This window comes from Saccopteryx leptura, chromosome 10 (genome assembly GCF_036850995.1).
Source record: "Saccopteryx leptura isolate mSacLep1 chromosome 10, mSacLep1_pri_phased_curated, whole genome shotgun sequence".
Classification (NCBI taxonomy): Eukaryota; Metazoa; Chordata; class Mammalia; order Chiroptera; family Emballonuridae; genus Saccopteryx; species Saccopteryx leptura.
In genome coordinates this window covers 28,364,631-28,379,151 of record NC_089512.1, presented here as the reverse complement: position 1 = coordinate 28,379,151, position 14,521 = coordinate 28,364,631, and the positions used below count along the sequence as shown (strand labels likewise).

The 14,521-nt window shown below is 42.8% G+C and overlaps 1 protein-coding gene across 3 annotated transcripts in view; it reads right to left on the bottom strand.

Moving 5' to 3' along the window:
* Window positions 1–14,521, bottom strand: part of ZNF385D (zinc finger protein 385D) — a 911,235-nt gene that overhangs the window by 318,134 nt on the left and 578,580 nt on the right. The window contains exon 1 of one of the 3 annotated variants that reach the window (XM_066351544.1): window positions 9,407–9,725. The exons of 1 other annotated variant lie outside the window; for it this stretch is intronic. In XM_066351544.1, coding sequence (XP_066207641.1) covers window positions 9,407–9,428 — 22 coding nt within the window. In that variant the 5' untranslated portion in view covers window positions 9,429–9,725. Of the gene's footprint in view, window positions 1–8,508; window positions 8,573–9,406; window positions 9,726–14,521 lie in introns of those variants that run through there. One more of the 3 variants, XM_066351543.1, reaches the window with a different exon arrangement.

Genomic DNA, 14,521 nt, shown 5'->3' with positions numbered 1-14,521 from the left:
CCTCAGTGCACTAGAAATCTCTGCTGGAATGCTAATCTGCAGAGCTGAACATATTATTTCCAAATTGTTATTTTTTTTTTCTTTCCAAAATCCACTCTTCTCATTTACTTGGTTTTCATATCCTCGGAACAAGGTCCTTTCGTGTGGCGCTTTGCAGATTATGAAGCATGCGTTAAACTTCTTGTTGACCCTCGCTGTCAGACAGACTCTTTAACCCGCTGTCTAAAGGGGAATGGCTGACACAGAGAGAGTCACTCACTTGTCCAATGTCACACTCCGCTCGTGTGACAAAGTAGATACTTGAAACTGGGACGACAGGTGAGGCACTGCTGAAAGCTCTTCAGCTATACTTTTAATCCCACTTGTGTCTCCCCCCAAGTGAACCTCTCTCTGACAACCTGAGATGCGTCTACAGAGACGCGCTGTCTCATGGCAAGTGCTACGTAAAGCAGATGTAAGACCTCCTTCCAGGTCCTTGGCCAGTTTGCCCTGAGCGGTCCAGGTGCTGACACCTGCAGGATTCAATGCCCAGGCTGCCTTGTTAGTTGGCCATCATTAGCTCAGTTCCACCAATAAGGGGTCAGAAGCAGTTCATTGGAGGCTGGGCAAAAGGGAAAAGGCAGGGTACTTCTCTGCCTCTCTCTGTGCGGAAGGCTGTATCCTTCCATCCTTCCATGTCGTAGGCCTGCCGTGACTCCAGGTCTTCCCACAAGGCCCCGGGCCTTGGCCTCCAGGTTGACATCTCGTCACTCCATCTCACAACAACCAATTTCTTGCTACTGCTAATCCCTGGGTTGTCTGATTGTCCCTCATGTGGCTTCTCGGCTCTTTCATCACTCATATAACCAACTACCTGCACGTAAGTCCTTTTTTGTTAATTAGTTGGCATGGTTCCTGTTTTCTGGTTGTCCCAACAGAAATAATCACCTTTTTCACTGTTTATACATTTGTATATTTGGTTGGACAGAAAGGGAAAAAGTAAAAAAAGAATCAAATTTTACTGACGGCTTAACATGTACTTCCTAGGGCTTGGCACTTTTATATAACTTGTATATTTTAGTCCTCAAAATAGAACTGTGGGAAACATATTATCATTATTCTCCTTCTACTAAAAAAAAATCTAGATATCAAAAAAGTATGGTGACTTGCCCAAAGATACAAAGCCAGTAAATAGAACAGCTCAAACTCTTAACATAGGCCATTTTCTCCTCTTTCTAAGTCATGAAATAAAGGCTGGGACTTAATCTTGAAAAAATATTGGAGATGTTGTCATTGTAAATACCACAGTTTATAGCACAAATGACTTAGTTTTTTTTTACAAGCATTGAGTTAAACAGCAAGACAACAGGAATATGTAACATACAATTAGTACAAGATTTCATATCTAACACTGCCTTAGAAAAACAGAGGCAGGCCCTGGTGAGATAGTTTGGTTGGTTAGAGCATTGTCCCAAAGTGCAGACATTGCTGGTTCGAGCCCCAGTCAGGGGACATCCAGAAATAGATCGATGTCCCTGTCTCTCTCTCCCTTTCTTTTCCTCTAAAATCAATACAATAAATAAATATTTTTTAAAAAAGAAAGAATGAGGCAGTAGAAAAAGCCTGAGTCCTGCCTGAGGACACTTCATGCCTTCTAATTAGTATTTTTTCCTGATTATGACTAATTATGTAATGTAAAAAGACATGGCAGAATAAATAAAAGTATGATTTACCGGTATGTTCAGACCTCTGATCGAAGAGAATTCCACAAAGTCAAGCAGCAATGTAGCTTAGTTCCTAATCATTTGTATTGAATTCTTCACCTATTGGCCGGAATATTTTTTCTAGCATTATTATCATAGATAATCTTTCATTCATAAAATATCCCCCCTGTTTCTGCTGCGAGGAGTAAAGAGCACTGAAGTAAGTCTCAGAAGGACTGAATTAGAGTCTTGGCCTTAACATGTCCTAACTGTGTGACCTTGAGAAGCTTGTCTCAGTCATCTGAGACTCAGGTTCCTCATCTAAAAATAGGAACAATTACATTTTGTCTATCTCCCGCAATGGGTCATTTGGAGTACAAAAATAATGCAGAGTGTTGATGCATTTTAAAAAACACAAATTGCTCTGAAAGTGTAAGCGATCATGTTTATTAAAGTAACGTTTCCATTCATTCTTGCGGTTTTTATCCTCCGAGCAATCTGCCACAAGTACTTCCCTTCATCAGCAAAAGGCATGAATATGAAAAAGGTTAAGTGCGAAGAACAATTTCATAAAATCCTTGCAAATAGTGTCAAAATTATCTCCACTTTCTTCAGCCTTCACAAATGGCAGTCTTTGAAATGAGTGGCCTTCCTGGGCATTTCGCTTCCTTACACATGGGGGGTTTTCCCACCTGTCCCCAACTCCCAGCTCTGCCAACATCGGGGTCAGATTCACTGAAACTAGTGAAGCTGAAAACTGAAGTTGAGATCAGGTGAATTGATACAAGGTATAATTCTACCATTTTATATGATGATTTTAGATATTCTTCAGCCATTTTTGTGCATCGATCTTAATATTCTAATAGATTTGAATATTCTAAATCTTAATATTCTCCATCTTACAAATGTAAGATATAAGATCTTACTACGTAAGATCTATCTTACATAGGTCTTAATATTCTAAAGATCTAATAGATCTTTTACATGGCAAAGTCCTATGAAGACAGACGTAAACAGAAGCAGAAAAAAAAGGATTGTGAAATTCCTCACATTTATTGTAAGATCTCATTTTCAAAGTCTAGTCCCATGCCTGACCTGTGGTGGCGCAGTGGATAAAGCGTCAACCTGGAAACACTGAGGTTGCCGGTTCAAAACCCTGGCTTGCCTGGTCAAGGCACATATGGAGTTGATGCTTCCTGCTCCTCCCCCTTCTCTCTCTCTCTCTCTCTCCCCCCCCCTCTCTAAAATAAAATCAAAAAAAGAAAAAAACTATCACAAAGTCTAGTCCTTACTTTTACAGATTTTTTTAAAAAAAATAGCATATAATGTTTCAGGAGCAGGAGTGTTTCTCTTGTCAACACACACAAACCAGCTTTCCCAGGGAACACGGTCAGCCCTACGGGATCTCAGGCAGGGGAAGCAGGCTCCCTTGCTCTCTGACCTCCAACTCCCCCTTCAAATCTTGCACGTTCAACACATACTTCTACATGCTGATGTGCCTGGCACTGAGCTAAGCAGGTGGATACCAGCTAAACATTCATCCATTAAAGAACTCGGCGGACCAACCCCATCCGCCCCATAGGCCCCATCTCCCATCTCCCACCAAGTACAATGGTGCTTTGGGAGGGATAGCGGCTGTGGGCTCAGAGCACCAATCAGGACACTGCTGCTGACTTCCCTCCTGACCTTGGCCAGGTTACTTTTCTCTTTCCTCCCGATTTAAAAAAAGTGTGATAGTGCAAGTGGGCAAAAAAAGAAAAAGGAGGAAACTGAAAGGCTGATAAGGAGAAGGGGTGCAATGCATTTCTCCCCATGCTCCGATGAACGTGCGCGCGCACTTAAGTTAGGGAATGGAGAGTTTCACGGCACTACCTTCAATTTGAAAGGCGGTGCAACCCTGGAGTTCACATTCAACAAAGGCTGACTTCCAGCTGCTTCGTAACGATTTTAACGCTGTGACAGAGCAAAGCATCTTCCTATTTTCAACCCAGGCAATTTGGTTCGAGCATGATCTCAACCACTTTAAGCTCTGATATTTCTAGCCACTTCTTATGCTGTATTTTCTCGTAATGCCACCAATCATGTGTGAAATTCTGTTGCAAAACTAATCTTTGTGGGAAATGATATGTAATGACTTCTTTTAAAGAAAGAGAGAGGGGGCAGAGACTATGACCTTTGTTGTTTTCTGCCATGTTTTTCATAGTGTAATAGAAATGAAAACATCTTTTTCTTAAGGTCAAAGTAGAAACAGGTTTCTGCCGATACAAACATCATTCTTCCTTAAGCAGGAAAAGCCTTGACAATTATCCTTATGACTTTATTTAAAAAAGAAAACCGCTAGTGTAGGTAATGGTTCTTAAACTTAAAAGTCAACTGTGTTAAAAAAAATAGTTAAATTTCCATCTTATTAAATCAATACTTGATGTTTTACCTTGTAAACAATGTGAAAAGATTTAGAAATACACAAAAGATGTGAATAAGAAATAATATCTGAGTATTTATATAACAAGGCAGTATTCAACAATCCAGTCTCTCACACACACACACACACACACACACACACACCAGCACATCTTGTCATATCAAGGGAGGTTTCAGTCAAAAACAGCTGTGACCAGCCCTGGCCGGTTGGCTCAGCGGTAGAGTGTTGGCCTAGCATGTGGAGGACCGGGTTTGAGTCCCGGCCAGGACACACAGGAGAAGCGCCCATTTGCTTCTCCACCCCTCCGCCACGCCTTCCTCTCTGTCTCTCTCTTCCCCTCCCGCAGCCGAGGCTCCATTGGAGCAAAGATGGCCCGGGTGCTGGGGATGGCTTCTTGGCCTCTGCCCCAGGCGCTAGAGTGGCTCTGGTCGCAACATGGCGACGCCCAGGATGGGCAGAGCATCGCCCCCTGGTGGGCAGAGCATAGCCCCTGGTGGGCGTGCGGGGTGGATCCCTGTCGGGTGCATGCGGGAGTCTGTCTGACTGTCTCTCCCTGTTTCCAGCTTCAGAAAAATGCAAAAAAAAAACAAAAACAAAAAAACACAGCTGTGACCATATCTTCTGGGATAAAAGTCAGAAACCACTCATTTAAATTTTTCATTTGTTTTTTGGAACAATTATACCCACCCACAAAAGGGTAACTTTGCAAGTTGTCATTATCTTATGAATTTTGGAACTAATCCCTTAAATAAACCCATCTCATTTCCATTTAATTACAGCAACTAAGAAGTTCCTTTAAAAAAAAAATAGAAAAATTTTAGCTCAAAACTTAATGATATAAATTAATAAGGAATCTATGTTACTGGCATATGGATTAATTTAAAACTTGATTACTTAAAATAAGAACTTCATATGAATTTATCAGAGAACAGTCTGGAGGTTTTCCGAATTCTCTTCGATTTTAGGTTCCTTCACACAATCCTTTGCGACAGTATTTACCTGTCAAATTCTCCTCCCCTGTTATGTATTGCATGTTGTTGAGATTCATGTGTAATGAAACGTCATGGTAATGACTTCAAACTTTAAAAAGAGGGAATATGAACTAACAAATTTCTTCCTGAGTTACTCTGTCCCTGGGTCAGCCTCAGGAAGACAGAAATGCCTCCAGAGTGTTTAAAAGACTCTAGTGGACCTAATTCCCCATAATAGATCACTCAGTGCAAACTAATTAGAACGAGTTAAATGTTTCCACTGAAAACAGCAAAAAAAAAAAAAAAAAAAAGAGGAATGTTTTTCTCTGCTGCCTGCTGGTTTCTGCTCACTTCCTTCCTCATAACCTTGCCACTTAACTGTGTTCTAACATACTGCGTTAGAGGTGAAACTTGATGGGCCAGCCACAGCCAAAAGTGTAAATGCTGACTTAAAAATGTTCTCAACGTCCCAGGGGAAAAACAAAAGTCCTTCTTACGACAATGTACAAACGTGTTTATTATAGGCAGAGGTAGGTTTCTGGTCCAGAATTTTCCTACTAAATTTGTTCTAGCTTTTGTATTAAAAGCTTCCTCAATTAAGTGGTTCTTGTCATGACAGGCATACCACTAAGTATTTTTTTCTGTTTTTCTTAGGCATTTTAAGAAAGACAGCTGATCCACAATTAACATGGAGCAGAAATGGCTTAGTCACACGTTCTAAATTTTGCTCACCCCTTTCTTGCGGTTTAACTAATATGCCATTAATAGCAGCATTTAGAGTAACCTCTAATATCTTGTCCCCAGTTCTGCTCATTTGTTCAAGATGTCTCATTTCCATTATCATGTCTCTCTTCATGTGATAGACTCGGGCCTGAGACTGTCCTGATGTTCAACCATGTAGAATTTCTCAGTGCAATCAGCCTCCCACTTTCTCTCCTGATGCCAGAGGGTTGTGACATGGCACCTCTCTGGCCAACCATGGACAGTCGGTGAGCTTGACATGACTAGTGGCAACGACTCACCACTCCAGCAGTGGAGAAATGTGTTGGGCCAGATGGAAAGGGGAAGATGATTCAGACACACAGTGCTTAAAGCTGGAGACAGTATATGGTTACAACCTTCTGCCAGGCTCCAAGAAATAACCGGGCTGCACTCAAGCAAAGAATCTGCTCTTCATACCAGAACATGCCTCTTAACCAAACTGTAACCTGGTGGCCCCGGTCTGTTGTACTGACAACCACCCACGGCCTCTGTTGTTTAATCTGAGAAGAAGTCTCCCAACTGCCTTGCTTTCATTTCTGGATAAATTTTTAATGGCTATTCATCCTTGGCACATGTAATTTTTAACTAGGTAAAATATTTATGGGGGTGGAGAGGGTAACTTCATAAGCATTTATTACTCTCCCTTGCATTTACAGTAAATCCCAATCAGCTTGCTGACTGGGATTTTCCTTACTTCTTCTCCCAAGTGAACCTTATTTTTTAACTCTAAGTAATGAATGCAAGATCGATAGAATAAGTAACAAAAGTATCCAGGGTGACTGAACAGCGAACTCTTAAATCACTGCGCAGTAAGTGCGAACGAACAATTATTGAAAACACTGCAGCGAAATCTCAATAGGAGATAAGAGTGAGACTTAAGCCATTACAAGAGTCCATTAGTCATGTTAAGTCTGAGACAGCATTCTCAAACATGAGCTGTTCCTGAGAACTGGAAATATGACATCTTCCACCAACTTGCATACAAACAACTGACTTCAACGGAACAAGGGCAGGGTCCAACTGTCTAGTCCCTAAGGGTCAAGAGGCCAGCAGAGAAGCCGGACCAGCCTGTTTAGGCAGTGATTCTTCAGTTATATTTGGGGGGCGGGTATAACAACTAACAAACTAGATTATTTATGAGGGAAGTAAATATCCTACCCAGAAATCTAATCACTCTACATTATAGCATCATTACGCTCTTCATCACCCCCTGCCCAGGACACAAATGAAAGAATTCTGACACTTCTTCCCCATTCCCACAAATCACCAGAAAAGTCCCAAAATGCAGCCCGGCTTTCCCTTTGTCCCTGTTCTCCCTGACTTGATAAATCATTTGCAGTTCAAAAATGAAGGGAAAGTAATAAGCAAAGTAAAAGCATGGCTCTGAAAAATTACCTGAAATAGCTGAATTTTGGACAGGCACGCATAAATATACACATAAACACACACACATATCTGTACATATTATCCCAGTCTCAGGGGTTTGCAAACATTAGAATGCTACCGAATCTTCACATGCCTGGCTTGTAATGCTCAATGCTTCTTGCCCTCACTCTTGTACCACGCGTTTGATTAGAGACAGGTGGGCTCTCCGTTCTGGATGTCTGACAGCTTGAGCAAGGGGCTGCGCAGCATATCCTGAAAGAACTGGCATTCCTGAATCCACACGAATTCCTCCGTGAATAGAAAAACATATCTCATGCCGGAATTATGGTAAGACTGAAGCATGCTCGTGACACAGAGGGCAACTTTAGCCTTGCCTTTAAAAGCTAATCGTTTCATCTGAAGTGGGACATCACATTTCAATTGGTACTATTAAAAACTTGCATTGCACAGTGAAACTAACTGCCCTGTGAATCACCCTGCTTTACAATGGCTGGACTAGCGTACAGTTAATAACCTGAGTTAGCCCAGCGAACATTTCTCCCATGGCCACATGACAATCCAGTACAGCACGGATGTCCCCTGACCAAGTACTTTTAGACTATGCCACTGCTCCCGTTCACACCACTCCCTCACTGCAGTCACATAAGGAATTGTAGCAAGAGGCTGGAAACTTTAAGGAAAATTACAATCTACTTTCTACCCCTCAAATATCATTACAAATGCCAAAATTTTATTCTGTCCAACAGATATATTATCTTTACGAGCTTTTCCATTTATCAAAAATACATTCATGATAAAACAATAACCACTTGCTATTTTCATTAACTGCCCCCCAAAACAAGCTGACCGCCTCCATCCATAACCTCAGAAAAAGGGTATTGTTTTCACTCTGAAGTCTGCTTACATTTGGTTATTAAATGAGGATTGTGTCTTCCAAATTAATTTTAGTTATTTCAAGAGCTCTTTTCTAATATGACACAAATTACAGGGAAATCAAAACCGCTGTCACAACGAAAGGCATTCTGCTTTTGCAACTTGTGTTGCTCTCATACTTTTCACAAACGTTTCAGAGACTCAAAAGAAAACAAAACAAAGCACACAGTACACACGGAAATAAACACCCAAGAAACTAATACTGTCCCAAATGCATTTATCTAAATATTTCTTTAATCTGAAAAATGACTCTCCACTTCATATTTAAGCTAACCAAGAAATCACCCAAAGCCTTTGCCTCTTGGAATCCTTTCCTAGACCACCACCACCCTCTCCAGTTGCTCTCACAAACCTTTTAATATCAGATAGATGCCCTTAGATGATGACCCAGGGTGGAATTTACAGAAGGAAAGCATAACTTCAGGGAGCAGGAAAGGATATTCAGTCCTAATCCGTGGCTTCCTATTTAGTGAAGGGGCTATGCCTTCTCTCCTAGCAGTAAGTTGCAGCGTTACAGTGAACGTGTACAGCTCCCCGCCTGCTTACACTGCTCCACTGATAGCCCAGATCTACGCCTCAACACGCTTTCTGGAAATGCAGGCAGCTCAGCTGAAAACCTCAGGGAGGCTTCCACCGAGGCACCCAACTACGCTGCACAAAAATTGAACAGCTCGGAGACCTCTGAAGGTTTTAAATCATATGCATTTTGTGCTAGGCTGCTCTGGCTAGACGGAAAACTGGGACGGTATGGAGAAGCGTTCGCTGCTCAACCACCGCACGCCAAAGAATGTTTTTATCCCTTTCTGCCTCGGAATTACAGAAAATCCGAAATGTTTAAGGAAACACTGATATTGACTAAGCGTTCACAACATCGGTGGCATAGGAACTTTTACATTCCATTAAGTTAGCCCATGACTTCCCACGCGGCCCCATTTCTCCCTCTCCACCTCGCTAAAAAAGCCAACTTCATGCAGACAAATCAAGGCACAAAGTTTATCCACCCTCACCCCTGTCTCTTTTTCCCTTTTCCAACTTAAGCTCATCCACGACTAATAAACAGCCTCAGCTGGAGCACAAAGGAAGCTTTGAAGGCTGCACCAGCCTGGTCTTCCAGTTGCCAACTGGAGGTAGGTTTAATGTAATAGATTCTCGCGGTTTAAAGGTTGTTTTTTTGTTTTTTTTAAAGGGCTTGTCTGCACCGACGAAGCGCTAGGCACCCTCAGAATCACATCATCAGAGTGAACACTCACCAAAATACATTATGTTTCTCATTAATCGGACAGCCGGAACCCCACCGCAGCGTCTTCAGCATCGGCTCGCACCCAAGGCTGCCACGCCGAGCAGAGCCGTTTCATGCTACATTCGGCGGAAGCGTCCCCGGCGTGGAGAGCAGCGAGCGCCGAGCGTGCGTCCGCCCGCCCGCCGCGGGATGCGCGCCTCGCAGGCTGCCTCTCCCGGGCTACGAGCCCTGGCGGCTGGAGCGTGCGCTCCGGCTGCCTGCTGCACTGCCCATCCTTACTGTAATCCGACTCCTCCTTGCGATGTCCTTGCCGCGCCTGTGACATCAGGACTGAGAGTACTACAAACAGACCCCCCCGCCCCAGCGCACCCCACCCCCGGTTCGCGGCGGCTCCAGGAGGTGCTCCGCTTGCCGGCCTGGACCAACCATGGCTCTCGGGAAGCTTTGACGAGCCCCGAGACCCGGAGTGGGCGGAGTGAGGGGCGCGGGAGGCTCTCTTAAAGAGAGAAGGGTCTCTGTATCCACCCAGGAGCACGCGGAGGATGTACACCGGGGTTGCGGGAGGGGACATGGTGAAGGGGAGGTCTACCATTAACGTGTAATTAGACACACTTTTATCCCGCCCCTCCCGTGAATGGCATCATCTTCGCCAACAGTGAGCCTCCCTACCAAGTTAAAAAGGCAAGTGCGAAGAGGAAAATGCTGTCTTGTGTGCCGGCGTTTTCTTTGCCATGGGCTTGAGGGTTTCCCGTTTGTGATGTCTATATCCACGAGGAATAAAAGACTCAAGGGACCATAGCTAGGGACATAGAGGTTTTCACTTAGGAGTGGTCAGATCACAGAGAACCAGTACTGGATGAAGAGTTCTTTTTTGTTGTTGTTGAGTATTTTCTCAGAGCTGGGTTGATAGAGAAATGTAAACAAAAATAAATGCTAATAAAAGTCTCCTCCCACACACAAGATCACATTTGCTGATCCCCAGTAGTAGATGATAGAAAGGACGCTGAGGCTGAAATGATATCTGACCCCTTAAAGGCAACCAAGATCGTGTCAAAATTGCAGTCTAATGGCCAGTATAATATAGACACACGCGCACACACTCCCATTAAATTTGCGATGAACAGTCAAGAAAGGAGAGCTTAGAAAAGCCTCTGGCTCCTCCAATGGTCTAATGAATTGCAGTTCTTATCTTACATAGAAAAGGGATGTTAGAAAGAAATCCCTGAAAGCTTCCTGATTAATACTTAAATGCTCAGCATGGAAAATAAACCCACAGAGCAAGTTCATTTTCCTGAGGACTCCTCACTTTGCCGTCCAACTTATGTACTGGACTATTTAAACTTAAAATTTTTTTACAAAAATGTGTGAAATGAAGAACTAAAGATAAAGAACTCTGAAAGGAAGCAATTGATATCCTTTTTAATGTGGGTTTTTTTTTAAAATATGGGTGTTAGCAAATATTTCTACATTTTGATATTAAAATATCCAAGGGTCTTTCCTTGCAGAATTCTGTATTTGTTTGGTGTATTTAACGCATATTTTCAGAACTAGGGAGCTGACGCTGAAAATAATGACAGCTTGCTATACAATTTTGCAAAAAATAAAATAAATAAAAGCTTAACTGCCTATATCCTCTCTCTGAAAGGAACCCTATAACCAATATCCTCTCTCACAATGAATTACAAAGAGTTTGGCAAATAGATAATCATACACAGGAGTGGGCAAAAGTAGGTTTACAGTTGTAAGTACGTGAAACAGTTTATTCTTGTATTATTATTTACTGATTATTGTATTATTTTCCATACAAACTCTAAGTCTACTTTTGCCCACCCCTGTCTAAATCAGAAACATTACACTGAGTCTTAGAATAAATCTAGTGATGTCTTTTAGAAATAAGACTATTCAGGTAGACTATTTGGAGAAAGAAATTATAAATACTAAGAATATTTACTTTTTTACTCCTCCTATAAAATTAGAAATGAAAACAATGTTACAGGAGAACACTGAAGAAAACACATAAGTGTTTTTCCTTTTGGACAGATGGAAATCATCCAAAAGCCCAGTTAATGGCCCTCCCCTTAGACAGAAGAACCACATGTGGTAAAGCTTATTCATGAAGCTCATCAGCTGCCTTGACAGCAGATATGGGCTAGGGGGCACTGCAGTTTAATGTTAGAATTTTTGGTCCTTTTGAGTTCCTGTAGTTGGAAGATGCAAGCATTGACAGTGGAGTTTAAAACAGGAGATTTGAGACACTAAAGGACTGTTTAATAATTAATAACACCCTTGCATTTGCATGGCATTTGCAGTTACAAGGTACATGCACTCATGTCATCTTTCTTACTTCTAAACTGAGATCTAGGAATGTGAATATAATCAGTGTCACACATGAACAACATGAGACTCAGAGATGTTAGCAACTTTTTCAATGATGTGGTCAATAACGAGCAGTTATCTTATTATTTTTATGTTGAATTTATGTTCCCCAGCAGGTTTCTTTACTCAAAGAAATAAATTATTAAATTTCTATTTATAATGCCTCAGGTAAACATCTTCCTCAGTCAAATTATGTCACAGTGGCCCTGGCCGGTTGGCTCAGCGGTAGAGCGCCGGCCTGGCGTGCGGGGGACCCGGGTTCGATTCCCGGCCAGGGCACATAGGAGAAGCACCCATTTGCTTCTCCACCCCCCCCCCCTTCCTTCCTCTCTGTCTCTCTCTTCCCCTCCCGCAGCCAAGGCTCCATTGGAGCAAAGATGGCCCGGGCGCTGGGGATGGCTCCTTGGCCTCTGCCCCAGGCGCTAGAGTGGCTCTGGTCTCGGCAGAGCGACGCCCCGGAGGGGCAGAGAATCGCCCCCTGGTGGGCAGAGTGTCGCCCCTGGTGGGCGTGCCGGGTGGATCCCAGTCCGGCGCATACGGGAGTCTGTCTGACTGTCTCTCCCCATTTCCAGCTTCAGAAAAATTAAAAAGAAAAAAAGTCACAGTAGGCTCCAGGAGGGGAAATAATACATATATTATTTTTCTTCTCTGCTCCCACATACAGATATATATATATATATATATATATATATATAGAGAGAGAGAGAGAGAGAGAGAGAGAGAGAGAGAGAGAGAGAGGTTCATGAATATACAGGCAAAAAGCATCTGGTAATAGAATATTCCAACCTCTGCCTGATCTATAGAGAGTTAGCCTAAAAGAGCCGCATATGGCCTCTAAAAGAGAAGGGAATCCAAGAGGCAACTAGTGTTATATCTAAACAATGGAATTCTATTCAATCAAGAAAAGAAAGACTAGGCCGTAGCCATTTGGCTCAGTGTTAGAGCATCAGCCCAGCATGTGGAAGTCCCGGGTTTGATTTCTGGCCAGGGCACACAGGAGAAGCGCCCATTTGATTCTCCATCCTTCCCCTTCTCCTTTCTCTCTTTCTCTCTCTTCCCCTCCCACAGCCAAGGCTACATTGGAGCAAAGTTGGCTTGGGCGCTGAAGATGGCTCCATGGCCTCTGCCTCAGGTGCTAGAATGGCTCTAGTTGCAACAGAGCAATGCCCCAGATGGGCAGAGCATCGCCCCCTCGTGGGCATGCTGGGTGGATCTTGGTCAGGGCATGTGAGAGTCTGTTTCTCTGCCTCCCTGCTTCTCACTTCAGAAAAATACAAGGAAAAAAAACAAAGAAAAAGAAAGACCAAGTATCTTTATTTAAAGGTGTGTGCCCCTCCTGCCTCCAGTTAAGGGTTATCTGGAATGCCAAGGCCTCAGAGATAAACACTGCTTATCTCTGGATGGAAAACAAATAATTTTAGTTTTAATGTTATTCTCTTTATTATTTCACTTAAATGCATTTGTATATATTATATTGAAAGAGTGAAAAATGCAACTCTTTTTATTTTGAAACAGAATAGCATCCAAAGGATGGCACAGCTAGACACGAGGTTGTGGACCTGCCACCTGTGCCTGAGAGATGCTCCCATATGTCAACTCAAGGACAGCACCTGGCAGCTTCCAAGGAAGGACTAGCTCACACTCCTGACCTTTATCTGTCTCTGAAAAGGTTTGAGAAGCTGGGAGATGCTGAGGAGGAATTAGGTCATTGCTTGCCTGATAGAACTCTATTCTTCACTATTAAAATGAAGGACGCCATCAACACAGTTACATATTTGGGGCTAAAACTTTAATAAACATGAATTAAAATTCTAAGTGATAAGAAAAAAAAACACGACGTTAACATGAGAATTTCCTCTCTGCTCCCAAATCCAGATAGCTGCCTCCCTGGATCCCTTATCTCCTTCAAGTCTTGCTCAAAGGTCTGTCCTGCTCTCTCTTTCACAGTCTGACTACCTTGGTTTCTCCCCTGGCATTTTCTCCCTCCTCCCTCCCCTTCGGATTCTCCACTGCAGTCACCACCATCTGACACACTACTGTACACATTATTTATTTTGGTCTCGCGTCTCTGGAATATAATCTCCATGAGGACAGAGTTTTGTTTGCTGTTCACTGTTGTAGCCACGGTTCTGGCACTTGTTGTTACTCAATAAATATTTGTGAAAGAATGAATGAACATTACCGAGTACAACCAGATAATGTATAAAAGATCATACTTTTCTGTGCACCAGCAGTCAACTCTTTGAGGTTGATGGTGTCTTATGCAAAGTGTTGACACAAATTGAATTTGTCTGTGCTTAGCAGCAGCTGTTCTCAGCTTCTATGCAATACAGATGCCAGGTGGGACTGCAGGCCACAGTTTGTGAGCTTGCTTGTCCTTTCAAATTCTCATAGCCTTATGCAGCAGTAATTTAGTGTTGAGTTAGCAGACCCAAGTCGTCTTACAATGCCTTCCTTGAGCCTCGGTTTAGTCCACTTTCATCTTTTACATTGCGGCAATAAAATTTTATCCAGTGTTCCTGACTCCAGGCTTGCTCAAGTTCAATTTATTCTCCATATTGGATACATCATTCTCTTTTAAGAACAGAGATGATCAAGTCACTTCCTTACTCAGTGCTCTTCATGTCTTTTTATTTCACCTACCAGGGATAGAAAGGTCAACAGGATCCCTGATTACTCTCCTTCACACTCTTCACTCCAATCCTACTGCATGACTACAGTTTCCCTAAAGACTGTTCTCCCTCTTACT